At 44.4% G+C, this 24209-nt stretch overlaps 1 protein-coding gene across 1 annotated transcript in view; it reads left to right on the top strand.

The window, feature by feature from the left end:
• Positions 1 to 3889: 3889 nt before the first annotated feature.
• Positions 3890 to 24209, top strand: part of TRPM6 (transient receptor potential cation channel subfamily M member 6) — a 1703532-nt gene continuing 1683212 nt past the window's right edge. Inside the window, exon 1 of the mRNA XM_069625828.1 lies at positions 3890 to 4085. Within this exon, the coding sequence (XP_069481929.1) occupies positions 4068 to 4085 (18 nt within the window). The 5' untranslated portion in view covers positions 3890 to 4067. The remainder of the gene's footprint in view (positions 4086 to 24209) is intronic.

Below are 24209 nucleotides of genomic sequence, written 5' to 3'. Positions count from 1 at the left end.
TTTGCCTATTTTTAAGAAGTAAAAATGGCCGATACACCCCTTATCTTTAGGGCTGGGTATACCCCTGCCTAGCTACATCCAACCCCTTCCCAAATACCAAATCCTCCTCCCCCTCTCTAAGTAGAGCAAATGTGCATTGTTGCCAGATCAGTCACTTTAATATACTTGACAAACCTAACATACAAGAGAATACTAAGTATCTTGCATCTGAAGTTAAAGTGAGTACTGTGAAGAAGATGATTATGGAGAGTCCGAGGATCACTTGGGAAAAGCAGAGTGAGCGGTCTAGCTTCTCACGAGATGTCATTTGCCTGAACGAATACAATAGAGCAGCACAGGAGTTTAAGAGAAGCTTGGCTGCGAGACAGAGGGAGAACGATTCTCCATGGAGGAGCAGTGGGAGCTGTGCACCGGGCGGGCAGAGAGAAGCCATAACGGGAACCACAGAGGGGAAGGAGAGCTTGAGCATGGTCCATACTGGAAGGACTACTCGGGCTGCTGCCGAGAAGTACCTCTCGGCATCCCAGGTTCTGGCAAACCACCTGCGAGAAAGGACACACAGCCGGACAGAAACAAAAGCCTGCAGAACTGCTGGAGACCACACTATTCCCCCGAACGCAACTGGAGCCTTGATGAACAACACAACTGCTAGGGAAACGCTGGTACCTACCAAGATGAAGGAAACTGGTACGCGGGTTACCCAGGAGGCATTGGAGGCCCGGGTTAGTGAAGGGGTAAATACAGAGAGTGGACATGGGGCGGACATGGTATTTTTTTCCTAGGTATCTCTCATAGATGCCATTAAAAAAATGCCATGCCTGCCCCTGACCCACCACAGCACCTTGCACAACAGCACCTTGCACAGAGAGCTGATTTTGGCTGGTGGGGCGGGCTTGTGCAACAAACCCCTTCATGCCAAATTCAGCTCCACAGCCCAGCACAAACACACACGCCCACACATAACATGCATTCTCTCATTCACACATGCCCCCATCATCATACACTCACTCGTTACACAAAACACATATTGATAATTAAAGGAATGGTTCGGTCAGAAATATTATTGGCCAAAAAGATGGCCAATAATAAAACAAATACCTAAAATATATATTTTTTTAAGTCCCTATGCAAAGTTTCGAGCAAATGAAGCTCACATTTTAAAATTGCAAGCCCTAGTGGGCATCCATTTTGTGAAATGGATGCCGCCTGTGCTTGCGTTTGCGGCACTAATGAAGCAAAAGCCAGCCAGCTGTAGTAAACAAAAGCTACCACTGGGTGGCTTTTGCTTCATTGGTGTCGGACTCGGAGGACGGGGACCAGAGACTACAGGCAGGAAAGCTGCAGCTGCATCTCGGTAAGTGCTATTTTTACGTTTTCCGGGCTGGAGGAGCCCTCTGGGCTCCAAGCTGAAGCTACCGCAAACATAAATACAACGTTGTTGTGTTTCAAAAACGCTGCGGTTTTTCTTTCTAAGTTTCTCGCGCTCCTCCAAAACCGCACGGTTTTTGAAACACAGGAGCACCGGAGACCCAAAGTGAAAGCCAAGGTAGGCTGAAACACAACGCGGATGTGTTTCCATGCTGCAGTGTTTCTGCCTACAGCAGCTTTCACTTTGGAGCTCTCAGCTTTCACTTTGGAGCTCTTGGGCTCCGGGACTTAAAAAAAATATATATTTTAGGTATTTGTTTTATTATTGGCTATCTTTTTGGCCAATAATATTTCTGACCAAACCATTCCTTTACCTTAGCTTTTGTCCTGCTCCTGAAGTCTCCTCCCAGCGCTCCAGCTCCCGTGTACACGAACAGGAACCAGGAAGCAAAGAGCACTTGCTGGTTCCTGCACATGTGCGAAAGAGCTGGAGTGCTGATGACAAAGCTCCCGTCCCATTTGTATGTGCTGGCAGGTTCAGGAGCGTCCCCTCACACATATAAACATGCAGTTCCACAGCAAGCATCCCTAATGAGCCATGCAATGTTGGGGAAGCAAAACGCCCCCAGCTTTGCATGGCCCAATGGACATGTGAGGATGGGAAAGGGGGCTGTGAAACGGAAACCACGTTTCCCTTTGATAGTTCAAGCCAGCCAAGGAGCGCTCCCTCAACTAGCTCCTCTGGACCTCCATAATAGGAGAGGGTGCTAGTGTGTCAGCCCCCACCTCGCTCATTAAGGATGAGCTGCCCCAAGTACACCCTCAATGAATCTATGCACAGGGTCAGTGTCGCTGGAAATGAAATAATGTGGACTTTGAAGTCATGTACATGAGCTACACTGTTGGTAATGCAGTGATTTTGAGTACATTAAGGGATCCATAGACACGCTCTATAGTAGAAGGCTGCCAGGGTAGGTCAGCAGGTTGAGTGACAGTTGCTGAATTATTTAAAACTGTGAATTGTATGACAGTTTGCGATTTCTTATTTAAAAACACAAGAGCTTTAAAATGTGTTCGGTCAGGGGATGGGCTGGTCGCTTGCTTATATTCAGGACGGGGCTGGGGAAATTCTGCCCCTGTAGTGAAAATCAAAATTTGGCACCCATGAGCCCACAGTTTAATGTCCTAGTTACTGCTGTCAGATCAATAGAAGCATTCATTCATTTTTGATTAAGCCATTTGACAAGCATATAAACATCTTTATAAATATATCCTATGAGGAAGCAGCACAAAAATCACAGGGTATTTGTGTGGTAGCCCGACAAAAAAGAAACACATTTTAAAGCAAACTAGTAAATAAAAGTTTAAGAAGGATTTTTCAGTTGGGAAAGTTCTTTTTTTATAATTTTCTATGCAAGTGTAAGATGCACATTTTGGAAAACATTAGTGAAGCCTGCTTTTAACAGTGATGCCCCACCGCAGTGATATGGGTGTCCAGTCAACTCGTCGGAAAAAAACTGGTCGACTGCAATTTGGTCGACGCAATTTGGTCGAAAACCAAATGATCGAATTTTTTTTTATTTATATATTTATTTTTCGGGTTTTCGTTTAGTTAAAAAAGGGGTTTTTAGAGAAAAAAAGGGGGTTGGGGGGGACCCCCCCCCCAAAAAAAGGGTTAAAATATAAAAAAAAATTGTTTTTGACCATTTGGTTTTCGACCAAATTGGTTCGACCATTTGTCTGGTCGACCAATTTTTTTCGACGAAATGTCTGGCAACCGTGATATGCATGGCCCATTGATTCCGGTGGTGTCCCTTTCAGCAATCAGAGCCTGCAAGCGTACGTATATCGGCTGGCTGAAGGAGCCACCTTCAAGACTTATGGGTTTTGGGGGGGTCAGGTCGCTAATTAGGGGGGCAAAGGGGCAGCAAAGGGTGGGTAATCCTTTCTAGGGAATGGGTTTTGGGGGGTCAGGTCGCTAATTAGGGGGGCAAAGGGCGGGTAATCCCTTCTAGGGAATGGGTTTTGGGGGGTCAGGTCGCTAATTAGGGGGGCAAAGGGCGGTTAATCCCTTCTAGGGAATGGGTTTTGGGGGTGTCAGGTCGCTAATTAGGGGGGCAAAGGGGCAGCAAAGGGCGAGTAATCCCTTCTAGGGAATGGGTTTTGGGGGGGTCAGGTCGCTAATTAGGGGGGAAAAGGGGCAGCAAAGGGTGGGTAATCCCTTCTAGGGACGCATATGTTTACAGAAGGAAGTCAAATAATATTGATGTTTTCTTGCTTCCCTGCTCTGTGCCGACTGCCCTGTCAGCAGTTGGGACTCTGTATAACTATGTAAGTAACAGATCTGTGCCGTCCTGCGAAGCAAGGGGCTATAAACCAAAGGCACAGGGGCGGCGAAAGAGCAACCCTTGCTTTCTTCCGAAGGGTTCAAGGGTAAGGCAACGTTTATGGCCCGGGAGAGATGTAAAGTACAAGGAACGGCGAGGTGAACCGCCTCCCTCTTCCTGCTGCTTTCAGACACAGCAGCGCGCAGCCAAGGAGCATAAGGAGACAGAGACCAATGACATGCTACTCCTGCCTCCACCTGGCACCAGCAGCCACAGAGCTCACCAGTCCACCCGAGGTGACAACGGTGGCCCGTGCGACGCCGCACGCCCAGTGGAAGACCACACTTCCGGGGAAACCGACACGGCGGAGACATGAAAGTTCAACTGAAGGTAATGCAAATAACCCGTCGTGAGTCCGTGAAGCGGTATGTGCAGGTAGACTCCTACCCCAAATGGAATTGATGAGTACCTGGCTGAGCGTGATTCGCCGAGAAGCAACCCGCATGGCACGTGCAATGCTGCTCGAGGGGTGGAATGTGCGTGGGGGTCGAGTCAAGGCGTCGACGTGTGTTTTCAGGCGTGCGCTGTCGGTCGGGGCACGTGCGGGAATGCTCGCGCACTGCCTTTCCAGTCAAAACCACGGTTACTTCCAGGGGGTGCTCGGGGTTTGCAGGGCAAAGTCTGTCTTTCATCCGGTGCATGAACATGTTGTAGTTTTGGTAGCAGTAATGTGATTGAGACTCCAAGGCATGAACCGCGCACCCCCAATAACTGTTATTATGTTGGTAACTTTTAACTAGCGTTTTTAAACGGGAAGCGTTGTAATGAAGGTCCTACCGTGGCTTTAAATACAGGCTCATCTTCATACAATGTATTAATTTGCATTGGACGAGGTGTGTTGGGGAGGCTAGTCAGAAGTGTTGAGGTTGACTTGGGAGTTAAGTGAAAAACATGGACCCGGTCAAAATAAAAATATTTTTTAAGTGTTTACCGCCAGAAAAAGATAGCTGGGTGTCAGGCATTTTCTTGTGCAATTACACTCAGAGATCTCCATTTGAAAATAAACGTGGGTGCAATTGTCTCGCAGCTCTGAAAAAGTAAGGAGAAGCGCACACATTTCCATTGGTGAGTCATAGTGGGCGATTGACAAGCAAGTTTCACGTTTAAGTTAAAAATATTTATTGATCAATGGCATTCAAGTTCTTATTTGCCAGGAAATAAAGTAGGCTGCATAGTTAATCAAATAAGAGATCATTTTCTGGGAGCCATTGACAAAATCAGCGCTAAAAATTGTTAGAAACTGATTCTACCACTGAAATTAAATTCCGGGTGAACGGTTTTACTTCCCGGCCCTTTTCATTTTGGGTACGAGGTTTCACTTCGGGGGACAAAATGGTTAATTCTTCCTGGTGCAAGGTTTTACTTCTGGCAACAATTTCCTTCTGGGGCAGGTGTCACTTCAGTGGGTTCCTACAGGGCTTCATCATGGCATGTGACCGACCCAGCAATCTGGAAGCAGAATCATTTTACTGCCTTTTTTGAGATGGGAGTAAATGATTTTTTAGGGAGTAAAAAAACAAGTTTCAGCCTTGGAATTTTAACTGCCCAATGAGATTGCAGGCTTAATCTGGCAGGGCAAGCCCACATTCCGAACTGTCTGCCATGTTCCCTTCTGGCTCACATCCCTCTCTCCACTTCCCTCTTATTTTCATTCTTCTGTGCCCCTCTCTCTTCCGTACACCCCATGCCCTGCTTCTCTCTTCCGTCTTCAAGCCTTCCGCAGCATTCTCTGTGCTCCACTCGTTTTCCTTTTTTTGCCCAGCCTCTCATGACACTTGACAGCTTGCATGCATGGACTGCGTCACGCACCCCACTTCTTTATGGTTTTTTGTTACTTTTTTACCCCTTCAGTGCCCTGCCATTTTGCACTGCGATCATCCCTTCGGTAGCGCTGCCCCGTGTGGTAATGGTCCGCCACCCCGGGTAACATTCTTGCCCTGCTCGGCCTACAGGCACATGATGGCGGCTCATTACCACATCCTACAGCCCTTCACCGAGGCCTTCATTACCCTTTTCAATTTGGGTATTTTTAGGAGATTAACGAGATATGTCCACTCTTAAACAGATATTTATGTAATCTGCTTCTTTGTATCTATCAATTCCTGCAAATTCAAATGTGCAGTTCCCTTGAGATCAGACACTGATGTTATTAGAGGTCCTTCATGTGGCTCTGCTATGCTGGAACCAGTGATCCAAACATATCCACAGGTCTGTGTGGGTGGAAGCAACAGGAATGCTACTACGTATGCGTTTTCTATTGTTTGGGAGGAGTATCATTTTTTTGTGCGTATTTGCCTGTTTTTCGAGTACAAATGTCTGACACGCTGCTTATCTTTAGAGCTTAATCGGTGGCCCCAACTGTTTCCCTTAGGGAATGGACCACAGTTGTGTTTAACCCAGCATTCAACTTAAAATCATTTGTTTAGACTGCACAATGGTAAAAGCCAACTACACCTGCTTATTGTTTACAGTATTGGGCCAGGATCGCTCTGTAACTCTACCTAATTTTGTGGGTGACCTCTGCTGGCCACATGGTGCCCACCTATGCCCTTTTCACTACTTTTATAGAGCCAATGTACATGTTTGTAGGACAAATCTTTGACACTTGGCAGGTTTTCATTGGGAGAATCAGTTGCTCCTGCTTGGCCAACTATCTTTACAACCGTTTAAGCAAGCAGCATAGGTGTATAAGGTGGTCTGTTTGGATCCGTCTGACAGTATGCAATGCTTTACTATTGCCCAGAACATGGTGGATGTTTCGTTGGCCTGGTCGAATGGCATAGTTTGGTCACATATTGTTTGTTGTATCTTTCTCGTTTGCAACGCTGTATTATATCCATGCTTGTGGCCACATGCCCATCTTTCCACACTTCCTAAAGAGATACACAGGTGCTTTGTTACTCAAGCCAACATATGGGTGACTCAGACACTTGATATATCCAAATCCTCTTCAAGCTAAATCTGAATGAAACCAATCAAACCTGTTTTTAATATTGCGGTTAAGGTTTGCACCTAAGATTTAAAGTACATAGTTATTGTTACATATCCCTCCTTGAGGCCACTGCTGAGCCGTCCCCACACCCTGTTTGGATGTTAGAGGTATTTGGTTGTTTTAATCCCCACAGGAGTCACTCCGGTACTGGAACTTCTCTATCCCAAACACTTATAAAACATGTTGCTATTTAACTAATCAAACCGATCCTTGGTATATTTTTTTAATTGATCATGCTGTGTGGTTTACAGAAAACCTTGAGCATAGTCTGTAAGGAAAACCAGCGCAATGCATCCTCATCTAACTGTTACAATGCATACAATCATGAATCACTTAGGACGACAATTAAATGATCTGACATCATAATTACAGTTCAATTACAATTCATAACTCTTGTTAACACATCAATTACACATTTTGAAAGTGCACGGGAGAGTGCAACATGTTACCCTCTCATAAGGTTTTCCCAGAATTGATTATGCAAATTGAATATATATTATGTACACAATTCTAGAAATTAATTAACCATTTATCCTTTAAAGCTTCGCAAACAATTACCCATTGTTTAGTAGAATCAACCAAACCTTTTGCCTTACATAACCTACATGTGCATTCATCTAGGGAGAAATTCTTCCTTGGACCTCATCATTCTCATGATGCTACAAATTAAATATAAAGCGCATATAAGCAGATCTTAAAACTTTTTTCAGAGAAGATACAGACATATTTCGCATGGGAGAATAGTATTGTGGAATACACATCAGAAACTATTTTACTAGCTTCTTTTCACCTTGAAACACTTGTGTATAGGGGTGTTACAAATGCCATATCATATCATATCATATTCTGATTATCGTGCCAGCCCCACAACCTTGCCTTTGTTTTAATTCTCTGATCAATAAAATTTCATCCATGGCTGAAAAGGCATATTTAGTATCTAGTACAAAACCTGTTTTAGCAGATACAATTTTAATAAAAAAAACAGGCGCACCCAATTTCCATATATGTTCTCAGTTAAACCATTATATTGGTTTATAGGTTATTGTCTTCAGGCTTGTTCTCTAGGGCATAATCGTATGCTGCTTTAAGAGAGCTTTATAATCAAATTGGGGGTGATCTAATATCAACAAGTCATCAGTGTAGCCTAACCATTGTAATTTATATAATCCCAGTCTTGGTGGAAAGGCATGGGCTCTCCTAAGCGATGCATCCAAGTCTGAAAGATAGAGATTGAACAGGGTAAGAGCCAAGAGGTATCCCTGCGTAACACCCTTATTGGATAGAATTTCATTAGAACTGACCTGTGAGATGTAAGCACACATGCTACATTTGTGCTATGGAAAGGTTTGATCAGTGTGAAAGGATCTAAATCAATACCCTGCAATTCATTCCATTTACACCCTATCAAATGCAGATCTAAAATAATGAAGGCGACGTCTAAAAGGAGTTGAACCTTTTGACTAGCATGACTAGTCAAGTATTTCGAAATGAGAATATTGCAATTTGCCAACAAATCTTTACGAAAACCGGCTAGGGAGCGGTAGTGAATCTTCTCCTTTTCTACTTATGCAACTACGTTTATCAAAAGGATTGTCACAAAAATCTTAATTCTGACATTGAGAAGTGCTATCAAGAGATAATTACTCAGCATAGAATTATCACCTTTATAATGGATTGGGATGTATACACTCTCACACCCAGTCTTAGGAATCCTACCAGCTTCAATGATTGACTGGAATAATTAATAGGCAACAGATATTGGTCTGTATAGCAGGGTTCCTTTTTAAAACCACCTTGGACAGACGTCCAAGCCTAGAGCACAGGACGACTTTGGCCTAGACATTAGTTGTGTTATCTTAGTTTCACAAAACAGATCCAACCATTTCACTCAGTTGTTAATACAAAACACTTGCTACTGATACACAGACCACACATTCTGGTTAGAAAAGAACTGGACCGATACCTTAGAAACTATGAGGTTAATTTGTCTCTTCAGTTGGTCTTCTTCATCGTTATTCATTAACAACCAAAATGTATGAATTATCCTTTCGATATAGAACCCTCAACATTTCTTGCAATTTTCTAACTATGCATGACGCCTGTAGTGTTTTATCCCATTTTTTAAATTCTTGAACTAATTCACATTCTGCAATATGGTCTGAAGGGGCATCGTAGGGTTATTGGACTCTTAAGAGTCTCAAATTTGAGTGCAACACTATTTTCCTATTTGCGATATACCAATTTTATTTAATATTATATCCCTTGATGGAGTGAGCCACCCTTGAACCCAAATACATAATTCCCTACTGATTCCTGAACCTAGGTACAAAACGGTGCCCGGTGTGCTATCCAACTGTAACGATACCAATCTTTTAGAGACTGTTCAACCAATAAATCACAAAAATAAATTTTACAATTAGTCCAGCAAAGTCAAAGACTGCTTCACAAAGTCTCCACATTCCCAACGTACTGTGCATTAACATCTTTACCACAATCAAAATCTAGCAACACAGACAGAAAGAGTTGAGTTATCGCTTTGGGAATTGCTTTGAATGCCAAGTTCTATCGCTTTATCTAAATTGTTATAATTAATCAAGAAGTAATTGAGTATGGATTTATAAGATGTGGGCTGTCAAGTATATTTCTGTAGAATATCTCTAGTTATCTACCACTCAACATTATTAGTTGCCAAAGCCCCTGTCTGCGTACCCAGCTCCTTCCCTGTTTACTACATTAATTCATTTTAAACTGCCCCTTATTTCGTGGACCGCTGATTCACTTTCAAATGGACCACCTAGGCCATCAACCATAGGATATTTGACGTTAAAATTGACACCTTTCCATACCACTTCACCCAGATATTGTGAGTACTGTAAGGACAAGTAATGATCAATAAAGGCTTCCAATTTTATGTTGTTCTTCCTACTAGGGGGATCATATATGTTAATCATTATTAGTGATTCACATGCACGGGTCAGTCTGAATAATTAAATGGAACATGCCGATGCACCATCATAATCTGGCTCATATCCCATTTTGATGATTTCCAGATGATACTTGTAAATAAAGGTTCTTGTTCTAACGAAACTTCTTGTAATAATATTATGTTTTGAGTATCTAATGAAGGGCCTTTTGACACAAGATGCTTGTACACCCTGGTGTTCCAAGATAAGATTTTTCATCCTCTTACATACATCATTAGGACCAATGTACAGGTAGTAGCTGGCGAGCAGAGGATAACTGAGGACAATCCTTGCCAATAGAGCCAACTCCCTTATACTTATTAGAAGTCATTGTTATTGATTTTTCATTTTCTTAATGAAGGTGGCAAACAATTTGAAATTAATTATCTCACTCTCACCTGAAGAACTGTTCAAAGAGTCTAACAGGTCGTGCAACCCCAACACACAATATATCCATCTGGCAATCAATTTTAGCATGACCATAATTTTGTTTAAAAGATATAACAACAATACCCATCTTTATAAATTTCTCTTTGTTCCCATACACCAAACAGGCCACTAAATTGCTGTTAAAATTAACTGAAACCTTCATGTTACATAATGAATCAAAAAATTCAATACAGTCAATATCCGAAGTATGTAACAAGTTAAGATTTGGAATTTAATTAATTAAATACAAAACTTTAAAACGATTCAAATCACCATCAGTTTGATCATCAAAACACATGTCCCAGATATTCCAGAAACTTCACTTCACTGTATAACCCTGTCAGTTAATATACCCAGATCTTTAGACTTCAGAGGGGAAACAGAAAGAGAAGATTCCACAGACTCCAGTATTTCATCATTCACAACAAAGTCATATTGCGCACCAGCTGATCTTCACACGTTCACATTATATGTCTGATTTGGGTCAGAGGCCCAGATTTCCCTCAAATATTTACTTAGAACGAAAAAACGTTCTGCTTTATTAGCAGCCATTCTTTTCTTCTTAATGTGGATAATCTTGTACTGGAACCAATCTGTGAAAACACTGCAATCATTATATTATTTATAGCAGTCATGCACATTAGCCAGCACAGGGTCAATAACCCCAGTCCCCAGCAATATGCGTAATTCACAAACAGCAAACTCCGAGCGCACTATTGCACAAGCAATGTCTTATCGGACTGATGGCCCAGAAACATTGGCCAGTCTGTCGCAGACTCCAAATGGTAATCACTTGAGGTCCTCAGAAGCCATGTGCATTAGTCAATGACAGTTTCAATCTTAATTTCCATCCAGTTCACCAGACCTACCTGTATGGTAGCATGAGCACCAAAGTGCCTCTGTCATCCACTTACGGTGCAGCGAAGGCCCAGTATGCTGCCACAAGCATGGATCTCGAAGAGACTATAGACAATATACACCAAACTCTGTGCCCAACTTTTCGTTATAAAAGTGGGCGCTGGCTAGTTCTGCTGTTGGAGGCTCAGTGCGACATGAGGGCAAAAAGGGATTGTATCTATCTACTTTCTTTTTGAATTGTGCTCTGTATAGATGCTGATACTTGAAAATCCCTGTTGCAGCACGTCAGCAGGTGTGGCTGCGGGTCCTGACTCTTTCTGCTGTTGGAGGCTGCTGCAGGCTTCATATGACGAGAGGGCAAGAAGGGATTGTGGACTACTTTATGTAGTGTGTCGCTTCACAGATCACACTGGGCTCTTGATGTACGTCTTCAAAGATAAGTCTCTTTATTCGTGTTTCAGGTTACATGTAAGTTACAAGATAGAGAAACCCACTGGCTCCCACCATCCAGGTAGCAAGCTCCATTTCACTTTGCAGTTTCTTCTGCTGTGCTGCATATTCAATTCTTGTCTAACTCTTTTTTATATGACAGAAGACATTACCTTTCATTCTAGAACAGCTCTCTTCCTTAATTGATACTATTATGAATTATCCTGTCTTACTGTTACTGCCCTTTCAGTGCTTCTCACCATAGCATTTCTTTCAGCCTACCTTGCCCGACAGGCCTCCCTGGATACCACTTGCTATAGGAAATTTCACTTTGATCATAGCGCTTTGCTTTACATCGCCCTTTGTAGGCCTCCCTGGGTGGTGGGTCTTGCTTTTGGTGGTAGTGGGTCTCTGCTGCTTGCTGCTACCACACCACATATTCTGGACAGCATGCCTGATTCATTTGCTGTGGCCCACTCATCGCCAATTTGTAGTGTATTGCTTTGCAGATCACACTGGGCCCCTGAGGTACACTCCAAATGGTAATCACTTGAGTCCCCCAGAATCCGTGTGCGTTAGTCAATGACAGTTTCAATCTTATAAACAAAACTTTGGGTTTCTTTTTCTGACTCACACTCTTGGACAAAGTTTAGTTCTTATTATCTTCAATTACATAGCAGTCACTTGTCTCTTTAAGTAGCAAAGAAGAGGCTCTATTGATTATAACTTGTGAAAACCTCTTTTTCATATTTCGCCTTTACAACAGTTTCTTTAGTTTATTTGGAACTTCCCTTAGACCTTTGTTGGTATCTTTCTCATTATTAAGCGTACAATTAGGAGTTTGAACCAAGAACTCACCATTGTAATAAGGTAAACCTGAAGTGTGCAACTCAGCAATGGGCCCAGCCATTGTCGCGGCTTGTGTATTTTGAGGAGTGATGTTTTAGGAGATAAGTTTAGGCTGCACACAGCCGGGGTAGTGGTATTAGTCTCAGCCTCAACCACGTCATCTTTACACTTCAACAGGTTTTACATTTTGTCCAAAGAGTACCTCTGTGTTAACACTTCAGATTCTATCCTATAATATAATTACACTAGCCCCTGAAGAGCTTTGAAAGAGAACAATGCTGACCTAGAGGCAAAGCGATTAGCGGGACCTTCCATACTTTCCTGTATGTAGGAGGAGTTAACACCACTACCCACTACATTCATTCATGTCAAAATGAATATCGGTTGTTGATTTATTCTGCATAAAGTCATAGTCCGCACTAGAGCTATGTTCTGCATAGGTGAGCATGTGTCATGGCCACATGCCCCAGAACACAAAAACCACACCATCTATTGATGGGGCAATGGGTCACTTGACTCACTTATGTCTCTTTGGGACCTATAAACACAGGGGCCCTGGCTGGACTCAGTCCTGGCGCCTCTGGCGCCAGGCTCATATAGAGATGTGTGCAGGAGCACTTTATTTCAGTGCATGAGTGCGTTTACTTTATTTCAGTGCAGGAGTGGTTTTATTTTACAAGAACTTTCCAGGAGCTGAAAGCCTTTATTCCAGAGAACATCCTCATGTGCTGACTCATTGAGTGTGGCTCCCTGGGCCTGGTCTTCATGTGCTGAGTCATAGGGCGTGGCAGGCAGGCTGAACCTGGTGGGCGTGGCTTCAGAAGCTCACCTATATAAGCTACTCCATCCTTAAGGCCGGTGCGTCACGTTACTATGCACTCGCGTGCAATGTGAGGCTCACCGTCGCTTAGACCAGTTTACTTACCTTTGAAACCAGGCGTTCTCCTGCATACTCCCCTCCAGGAAATCGGTGCTTCATCGCTTCATCTGCAGACCCATCTCCTGACATCCAGTGATCTTGATCCCGACGCCGCAGCACCGCACTCTGCATCCATGAACTCGGACCCTGTGAAGAAGAAGAAAGACAAGGTTAGAACATCCGTCCTACGGCCGTGCTGTAATTGAACCCCGCGTGCCCCCTAGTTAACAATTTACCAGCTACTGTACCGCTGCAGCTTCGCTCCGCATTCCCTCCGGCTGTCGCCTCGAGCTCTGCAGCTTCTGCCGGGCCGGCAACATCACCTGCAAGGGAAGAAAGCAAAAGAGCAAACATCAAAAGTGGAACGGACAGCAATACAAGAAAATGAACTTTATAATACAACAAAAACAGACGAGGAAAGACAAAGGCAAACAGGAACACTTACCTGAAGTATAATTGCTTAGTCGCAGCAGGTCTGGACTACCACGTGCAAGGGACCAGTGAAGGAACTCGGTCCAGATCATACAAGCGCGCCTGCCAGAAGCAGCAGGACGGAGTGCTCGCCAAAACTAATCAACAGGTGAGCTTTCCAGGGACAGCGCATCCCACGGGTACCACGATTTGGGAGAAGGGGTCTGGAAGGGGATCAGGGGCGCCAGCTGGCATACTCACGCCCCCTATTCTCTTATTTTGGGTTGTCTCCAAAGCCAAGGTGGTGGGAGGAGCAATCGAGGATGGAAGGACTTTTAGGAGACTGTACCCTTTGCCTCCGACTGGTTATTGCAGTGTGAAAGATTAACCATAGGTTGTAAAACCTGGTCATAATGGTTGGTTTTAATTGACAGGGGAAGTACCATCTGCCTGTCGCCAGACTGGTTCAGAAGCAAGCCCCCATTAAATATCAGCATCTCTGAACCAGACTTAGGGGGCCTCTGTTCTTCATTTTCAGAACCAACAACTGGTCCTCAAATTGTATGCCATAATTCACCTCCTAAGCTTTCAAATGCTTCACTGAAGTAATATTATGTAATATTATGAATTTATAATCGTTAAAAGAAAGGGACGTGATAAAATAGAAAACAACTAGAAGAATAAATTAGTGTTCAAGAATCCACACCAATTTACATAGGCAGAAAAAGTTGTCTATCTTGCAAAAGATTGCGGATGGACCATGAATTAAATCTAAGATTCCACTCAAATCACTTTCTCAATAGGTTTGTTCAATTCATTGGCCAGCCTCTCACCGACCAAGCAAAATAAATCAGTCTTACTTGAATGCAGAGACCTCAGAGCACTTCAGCACCGTCGTCAAGAATCCAAACCTATAAACGTTCTAATTCAGCATTTCAATGTTCTATGCCTCAAAGAAGCTTTCTGGTAAGCACTGCAGTACGCAGCCACAAAGCAGCCCAAACAGCAGAAACGGCCAGCGCCCGCAGCCACGCATCCTGACACGCTGCAACAGGGGTATTCAAAAGCAGGCCTTTTTACGTACAGCACAACTCTAAAATGGTGTGTAGTATTGCCCTTCCTTCCCCTATGTGACTGCTTGGATGGCAGTGGTATGATGTCATGAAGTTGAGGTCATCTACAGAGTTCCAGGGTTCCAGAAAAGTCAGTCAGAGCTGCTACCTTGGTGGTGGGACACTTTGGGTTTCTCTATCTCTTAACATACATGTAACCTGAAACTTGAATTAAGAGACTTACCTTTGAAGACATACCTCAGGGGCCCAGTGTGATCTGCAAAGCAATACACTACAAATTGGCGATGACTGGGCCACAGGAAATGAATCAGGCATGCTGTCCAGAATATGTGGTGTGGTAGCAGCCGCAGTAGAGACCCACCACCCCCAAAAGCAAGACCCACCATCCAGGGAGGCCTACAAAGGGCGATGTAAAGCAAAGCGCTATGATCAAAGTGAGATTCCTATAGCAAGTGGTATCCAGGGAGGCCTGTTGGGCAGGGTTGGCTGAAAGACATGCTATGCTGAGAAGCATTGAAAGGGCAGTAACAGTAAGACAGGATAATTCGTAATAGTATCAATTAAGGAAGAGAGCTGTTCTAGAATGAAAGGCCATAAAAAAAAGAGTTAAACAAGAATTGAATATGCAGCACAGCAGAAGAAACTGCAAAGCGAAATGGAGCTTGCTACCTGGATGGTGGGAGCCGTTGGGTTTCTCTATCTCGTAACTTATATGTAACCTGAAACACAAATAAAGAGACTTCTCTTTGAAGATGTACATCAAGAGCCCAGTGTGATCTGTGAAGAGATACACTACATAAAGTAGTCCACAATCCCTTCTTGCCCTCTCGTCATATGGAGCCTTCAGCAGCCTCTAACAGCAGAAACAGTCAGCATCCGCAGCAACGCCTGCTGACGTGCTGCAACAGGGGTTTTCAAGTATCGGCCTCTATATAGAGCACAATTCAAAAAGAAAATAGATAGGTACCACAATCCCTTTTTGCCCTCATGTTGCACTAAGCCTCCAACAGCAGAACTAGCCAGCACCCACTTTTAAAAAGAAAAGTTGGACACAGGGTTTGGTGTATATTGGGCCTCATTACACGGAAGGCGGTAACCATGGTGCTATTAGCGCCATGGTTTCCGCCGGTATTTTACCGAGTCCGCCATGGTGAATGGGGGAATTACCGCCCCATTCCAAAGTGTGCGGGGGCGGTAATTCCCCATTCACCATGGCACTTCCCCATTCCCATTTTTGCCCCCATAGGGCTCAATGGGAATGGGGAAGGCGGTAATTACGGTACCGCAAATTGCAGTACTGTAATTACCTCCAAGGTCCCTTTGCGGGTCCCGTCCTTAACGGCTGGTAAAACCAGCCGTTAAGGTAGGGTCCAGCGAATGGACCTCGTAGTAAGGCGGTAAGGGATTACCGGTACCGGTACCCTTACCGGTTCCGATAATCCCTTACCGCCATCCGTGTAATAAGGCCCATTGTCTATGGTGTATAGTTATCCATGCTTGTGGCGGCATACTGGTCCTTCGCTGCACCGTAAGCTGATGACAGAGGCACTTTGGTGCTCATGCTACCATACAGGTAAATCAGGCGAACTGAATGGAAATTAAGATTGAAACTGTCATTGACTAACGCACATGGCTTCTGAGGGACTCAAGTGATTACCATTTGGAGTCTGCGACAGTCTGGCCAATGTTTCTGGGCCATCAGTCAGATAAGACATTGCTCAAGTCACAGTGTGCTCGAAGATTGTTGGTGAATTATGCAAAATATTTTAAATTGCTGCGGGCTGGGGTTATTGACCCTGTCTTGGTTAATGTGCATGAATGTTGTAAATAATATAATGATTGCTATGTTGCTCACAGATTGGTCCCAGGACAGCAGGTAGTGGGGTGGCTGTGTAGAAATAACTACTGCTCTGCAGAAGTACAGAGATGAGTGACATTTTAATCAGCTACTCGGCCCCACCCTACTACTAAACCAGCAGTGATCACAATCATAAAGGTGTAATAAACACAATTAGACACGTGTACCACCTTTGTGCTTTGTGGTAACGTAGGCCGAGTTCAGGCTATACTCTTCAGTAGAGGTCTGGTCTTATTAAAGTAGCAACCCAACAATTTATGATCACGGTTCTATAAAAATATAGACATTTAGTAACACAATTAAAATTCAAACAACTGACAATAAACCCTAGCAAAAACCCATCTCTAATGAAACACAGAAACACAGAAAATGCAGCGTAGCGTAGTACTCTGGTTAGTTGAGCAGGGGTGTTCAGGCAGTTGATTGGCACAATGCCAATGTTCAAGAAGATGTCTTGTAAGAAAAAGGCTGAGAAGGGTTGCTTAAAAGTCACTATTGCCTGTGATGAATCCTGGCCTGTCACCCCTTCTCCCATAGGTAGAGCCCTTTCCCATGAGGCCAGGGAGGTGAGGTCGCTACCCGATAGTCCCCCTGGTATGCAGCGGGAGGATCTCATGGGGAGGGATCCCTCCTATTGGACTAGGGAAGACTATATGGAGAGAATTAAGTATTTAGACCGGTATCCAGTGATTGTTATTGAAGATTTGTTATTAAATATATTTTTTACCAAAAATGATTACTGAATGATTAAAAAGAAAATATATATATGTGGGCGGGGGAGTAAGGGGTTGAAACAGGTGGGAAGGGGTCAGGGGGGGTTACACACATGGGGAAACAGGGGACTTGGGGGAAGAGAAGAGCTCCCCAAATAAAAAACAAATACAAATTTAGTATTTTTGTTCGGTAAAAATGTTTCTGTAAAGAATACCTTGAATAAACAATCTTCAGTAAAATCACATACAGCCATTTGTACCCTGCACCAACATCTAACACCTCCTCAATTCCCATGCACTTAACCTCCATTCCCTATACCTCTATCTACTTATGCCATTCAGAAAGCTTGGTAACTGCTGGGATGAGGAAGAGCAGGGAGTAGCTCGGAGAATCCTACTTGACAGGAACTGGGATGAGGAAGAGGTGGAGAGCCATTGTGAGACAAACAGGGAACCTGGTTGAACCTCTAGTTCTTACCAGGCTTCTGACAAAAGAAGTGAGGAAGGACTTATGGAAGAGTCAGAGCTTCCTAGGAGGATCAGTGAGCCTAGATCACGTCCAGCGTGGAGCAGAGGAGAAGCCGCTGACTGGGACGCAAGAATGGGAGAAGAGGCACCCCTACCCGGTCTGTAGTACCCTGGCTAACCGGAGAGCTAGAGGAGCAGATGTCTGACAGAGCAGAGCCATCAGATCACGTGGTCGTGGAGAGACTCTCCACCCGCCCAGCACCAAACGTTGCAGAGACGCTGCAGTGGTTGCGCAAGCAGAGAGAGGGAGAAGCAGGGAAGAGCAACAGAACTGCTTGCAACTGGCAAACTAGATCTGACAGGGACCCAAAAGATACAAAGGGTGTTGGGGGGAAGAAGGGAGGACAAGAGAAGCCCGTAAACCAGCGTTTCATGAACTGTGGTAAAGAGCCTGAGAAGGGCCTGGGGAAGGGATTAATTCACCCCTACTACAGTTAAACCGTGAAGCCAAGAGAAACCAGGGGGAGGAAGCCATACCCCCTGTAGTTGTGTACTATGAAGCTAGGAGAGATCAAAGGAAGGAAGCCATACCCCCCAGTGTTGTGTAGTGTGAAGCCAAAGGAGTTCAGGGGAAGGAAGCCATACCCGTGGTGTTGTGTACTGTAAAGCCAAGAGAGATCAGGGAAAGGAAGCCATATCCCCTAGTGGTGTGCACTGTGAAGCCAAGCGAGAATGGGAGAAGGAAGTCATACCACCTGGTGTTGGGTACTGTAAAGCCAAGAGAGATCAGAGGAAGGAAGCCATATCCCCTGGTGTTGTGCACTGTGAAACCAAGAGAGACCAGTGGAAGGAAGCCATACCCGCCCTGGTGTTGTGTACCGGGAAGCCAAGAGAGATCAGGGGAAGGAAGTCATACACCTTGGTGTTGTGTACCGTGAATTCAAGCAGATGAACACCTGTGGAAGGGAGTCATTCCCCTTGCACGGTGAACGTATTTAGAACAAGAAATATAGAGAAGGGAGACATTCTCCATGAACCCAATAGTGAAGAAAGTGGACTATAAGGAATGATGTTTGAGTTGGAACTTTACTTTTTGAGTTAGAACCGAGAGCTTTACAGCATCACATGCTGCAACTTAGTTTTTTTTTATTTTTGAAAGAATCTGAGACCTGAGGAAGGAAGTCATTGACCCTCATTACAAATTCGCCGGACCAGAAACAACAGTGCCGGTAATCTTACCGGCACCATTGTTTCCGGACTGGCAAACTACAAGTCTGCTGGCGGGTGCCGTTCTGCTCACCAGGTCTGACCCTGGCAGGCAGAACGGCACTCGCCAACAGAATTTCACAGAAGCACCAGCACCGTTATTAACAGTGCCGGTGCTTCCGTGGTCCCCATTCCCCTGGAGTCCTGTGGAACTCCACATCAATGGTGATCAACATTTTACCGGCACCTGACTTACCGGACCGCCAGGGCTGTAATGCCCCAGTTATTCCGGCAAGTCAGGCACCGGTAAATCATTACGGGTATGGTGGCTACCTGCCGGTGTTTCCGGCATGGTTTCCGGCGGACTCGTAATGAGGGACATTCTCTCAGGCTAAGTTCCGACCTGCAATTGAAACTATAGTCCATTGTCCAGAAGAAGGGAGCCATTCTTCTGGACCAAGAAGACACACTATCTCTTTAGTATTAGTTACAAGTGTCTGGGACAGAAGTAGGCATTTGGACACATGACAGTTGACTCTTTTCATTTACTTGGACATTCTGACCAAATCCTTAGTTCCTTAGTTGAGGCAGAGAAACCCCTCTTAGTGTTAGGGAGAGATAGGGTTCCTCTTTATCTGGACTAAATAAAAGTGTATGCCAACAATCATGCCACCTGTGAGTCTGTCACCTTCTTCTGCACTCGTACAGGCCCCCAAAGTGATCACAGTACCTTTTTTTGTATTTGGGGCGTGACAACGTCGAGCCAGGCTTTTCAGCATTGAACCAGGAGTCTGAGAGCTTTTGGTGTCAGCTTATGTGAACTTGATGAGCAGCTATACTGGGTCAACAATGCAGTGCTTTACAACAGTGGCAATATCTTGCATATCGGAGATGCTGGGGATGGCAGGCAATGTCAGGTCAGGAGCGCAGGAACACTCGGCGGCCTCGGGTGGGGGGAAAGAGAGACTGGCCTTTGGCAGCAAGTTGGCTCTGCTGGCTCAAAACTGCATCGCTGTACTGCACCAGCATTGACTTGGAGCGTGAAGAAGCTGGAAACCATGTGGCAGTATCACATGGGGAGATGATGCAGCTTCAGCGTTGGAGTCAAGCAACCTCAGAGACACATCAGTGGCTGTGTGCTGAGGTCAGAGATGACTCCAGTAGCTCCAGTGCAGCAGCTTGGATGGCACTGAATTTGCCAAAACTGGCATAAATGTGGTTTAGAGATGCAGGGAGAGACAGGGGTCTCGTCCTTCGCGGTGTAGTGCTTGGATACCCAATCCAGGGACTCCAGGACAAGGCAAGTCCTTCTATGGCACTCCCACTGCAGGGAGCTTGCCTGGCACTTACAGGGGTTACTTCACCTCTAGTGACTGGGTTCTGCTTCCAGCGAAGCCACAGGGTGGGTTTGGTCCAACAGCAGTTACCCCCATTGTTTCCAGGGCATAATTAGGAGACATAGCTCTTCCGTGCCTTGGATGCTGTCTTTCTTCATCTCCGTCCCTTACAGGGAACTTTGGGATAGACTGTATCCTGAACAGAGGTCCAGATGAATCCCCCCTTCCCTTGTGGAAGTCCAGAGATGAATAAAAAAAGTGGGGCTGCCTCTCTCCTTTTAAAGTGTAGGGTGAATGACCCAAAACCAGCACAATAAAAACAATCCCAAATATTCCAAATAACCAATGCATTGTTTGCGAGCAAAACAATGATTTTTTACATGCAAAAGTATCAGACTGTCCCATTGAACCAAATTGACAGGGCTCGCCTGACCCAAAGAATTTACATCATTTATAGCGACAACCGCTAATTAACAGAACTATGCATAATAAAGATTACAACATGATCCTGCGCTCCCCCTTGGCTAACACCTATATACAATTTTAATTATCCCCTATAGTCCATTACCCGATTGGTCACACATTATCAAAACACATTCCCCTAAGCACTTGACCTTCTACATCGTCACTATGAAACTTACGAGTTGATTAACTGTCAGGTACGTTGTCACCATAATATATTCATTTAACGAAAGGAACATTCTTGACCATCGCGTGACATGCATCCCTCTGTCAGGTCCTGATCAAAGTGTTAATAGCGAGGTCAACTCTGCTTTCATAATACAATGTCCCTCTTCATTATGTCAGACACTGTGGCACGCACAAACAGCTCTCCATCCTTGTAGATCCATTTATTGGCATTACCTCTGCTCTTCCCGTCCCAAAACAGGTACAGCCCTACCACGTCTCCTCCCTTATCTCCCTGGGGACCGAGGTGCCCTTGAATGACGCGATCAGGGCACCACGCTTGTGCCTGAATTTCACGTATTTATTTGTCCTTAGAGTGCAGCGCCTGCAGCTCAAATAGGATGACTGCTCCTCGGGTGAAGGCAGTAGTGCTCTAAATCTTCACCAACACTCTTGGCATCACAGAACTCCATGCCCTGCTTGCACTAATTTAACCTTCAAAGGGTGCATTCCTACCCTTCCTCCCTGGGCTCAACATTCCTTTCCCAGCTCCGAGCTCCACAGCTTGGCTCAATTAACTGCTATTGGAACATCGCTGCTGCCTGTGACATTGGCATCATGACTTCTCTCTGCGGGAAAGGAAGGGGATTTTGTCTTGGCTAACTGCACAAGTTTAGTTTTTTCTCACTTTCAAAAACACATTCTGTAACATGCCCTAAAATCCAAAACAGCAGAAACCTAACCCCTCGGACCTTGCCCTTACCACAACACTTCTCTGACTCCATCTCATGTGCTTACCTCTGTCAGCTACCTACTCACACATCCATTAAAACCTAACACTGTACATGACCACTAAGTGTGAAGTACATCACCCTATTTTTAACCTCTGCAAACCGCAGCAGGAACACTTTGTTTCTCTTTCTGTATGGCTTTATGGTGTTTCTACTATGCGTCAAAGCTAACTACAGAGGGACTCATGCACATTCTGCCGCACCCAATGAGAACTGCTGCACTAACATGCTTGCTAATATATTTTTTTATTTCTAAATCTCTTCGCCTGTCTAGGACGTTGCACTTGCATCTCAACAAAAGTCAAAATGCCAAAGAGGATTGGCCCAAAGCATCCTTGCTGTAAGGTGTCTAATTCCTGTTGTTGGTAGAAGTGTCCTTTACCCTATGACATCACACCCAGAGTTTCCTGCCCTGCAGGAAATGGAGGAAAAAGGAAAAGGAAGAGAACCCTACAAGAAAGCATGATGGTGGGACCCTTCTCCAGGCCCACCTTTCCTCTCTGGCTACTCTTACCCTGTTCCATTCCCATGCCTGCTGGCTTCACAAGAACTCCAGTGATCAACACCCTGGTCTTAGGATGGCTTTTCTAGGTTAGTGCTGTCTTTAAAGCACAGTTCCCAGGAGCCCCCTGGGGGAAGTTTCTATGCCCTCAGGGGAAGTGTTACCTTTCCTCCTGGAGATCAAACAGACAGCATCCTGACTATTGTTCCAAATGACAGCTTTGGAGACAGTCATCCTAGACACCTGTATACTTCTTTCCTGTCAAGCCCTGCACACAGAGCCGACACCGTTGACAGGATTAAACTGCTGTGGATCTATAATGATGTGATCCCAGAGGTCGCCATGTAACACCTGCCATGGGTTATATTTACAGACGTATGTGCTACCAGACTGTCTAGATACAACAACTGATTTTAAGTTATATGCGCAGACGGTTAAAATGCCACCTATGCATGGAGGGACTTTGTTTTCCATCAGGTGACCTTTGAACTTAGATTTTCAGTGACAGAATGACCCACTATTTGAACATTTAAGATTAAAAATCAAAACAGCTAAGGCTTTCACACCGTGGTAGATGGTATCCTATCACAGTTTTCATGGCATCTTAATTGTGCATTGAATGGTCGATTTTTGTAAAATGTGTCAATACATTCAATTTCCTAAGGCAATGGCAATCAAGTGCCCTATGCATGTATCTGAAAAACACCTCAGAAATCAATTTTGGATGATGAGAAATTGAAGCATATTTATTCTTTGGCTTGAAAGTCAAGGCAACCACATCCTGCACCTAACGGGACTGCACTGACCTGACCCACCCACCAGACTACTTACTTTTATCATCACCTGTATATGTTACAATCTAGACATCTACTGCTGACCTTCCGGCACACTTATCCCATTTCCTGCAAACCATTTGACCCATTCATACCAAGGAAATCTGTCTGTCATAGCCATTTCCACTTTTGACGTAATATAATTACTTCTGGTCTGCCGATCCTGGTAGAGCTCCACCCCCAAGACAACTTCTGGTCACTAATGTGAGGCCATTTTGTCTAATAAATGTTAGCAATGAATGACTTTATAGGGGCAAGGACACATTTATTCAGAGTCATGATCAGAAAGTTTACCTGCAAGAGAAATTGTCCTTATTTCCTCTTCATTCAAATATTTTTTTATTTATGAACAATCTTATTCCACATGGGTTTGGTGAGTTTGTGTTGTATAGTGAAGGTCATTATGCACGCTAATATAACACAGTGATATATTATGCTGGGCCTATAAGTCAGCTGTAATGAACAGGTGAGAACGACTCATGTTGTGAAGGTTGTTCATTCTGATGTCCGAAGATTATCATAAGTATATAAGGTAGGGAAGGGAGTGTACCTGTCTGCACTTAATGTTTGTATCAGTGCTTTGACTGTGGTGTATTACTGCATTTCCATGCTTGCTGCTTTTAACGGTGCTTTTTAAGCCTCTGGGTGATTGGGCGCTATCAACAAGTATGATATGATATGATATGATATGATATGATATGATATGAAGTAATTAATAACAAACCTGCACACAAGTGTTTCTAGGCATGACAAGACAAGGAAGGGAGGACAGAAGGAGGACAAAACAACGATCTTACGACCTTGTGTCATTCAATTGCACAATTGTGGTGGGAGAGAGGGGGAGAAGTGCCAGGGGAGACCGGGACGAGGGGAGAGTGCAAAGTAATTAGTAAGTGCAACCAGGAGCTTGCTCATATGTGCAGAGTCAGGGAACTGTAGAGTTGCAGATACAGTCCCTTAAGTGGTTAGGAGTCCTGGAGGAAGTGCAAGGGCAACTGGCCGTGCACCAGGCTGGTTCCATAAATTCAGTGGGTGGCTAGGTAACCAGTATGCGCAACACAAATCAAAACAAAAGAAAAAAGACACAACAGATAAATAGTATAAAACAATAAAAAGGCAAATGTAACATCATGGGCAGGAGGCAACAATAAAGCTAGCTAAAAAGTCAATACAACAAAAGCATGTGAGCCAGATAA

This window comes from Ambystoma mexicanum, chromosome 6p (assembly GCF_040938575.1).
Source record: "Ambystoma mexicanum isolate Mex_15411 chromosome 6p, UKY_AmexF1_1, whole genome shotgun sequence".
Classification (NCBI taxonomy): domain Eukaryota; kingdom Metazoa; phylum Chordata; class Amphibia; order Caudata; family Ambystomatidae; genus Ambystoma; species Ambystoma mexicanum.
The sequence above is the reverse complement of the archived record's forward strand: the minus strand, read 5'-3'. Positions and strand labels throughout refer to the sequence as shown.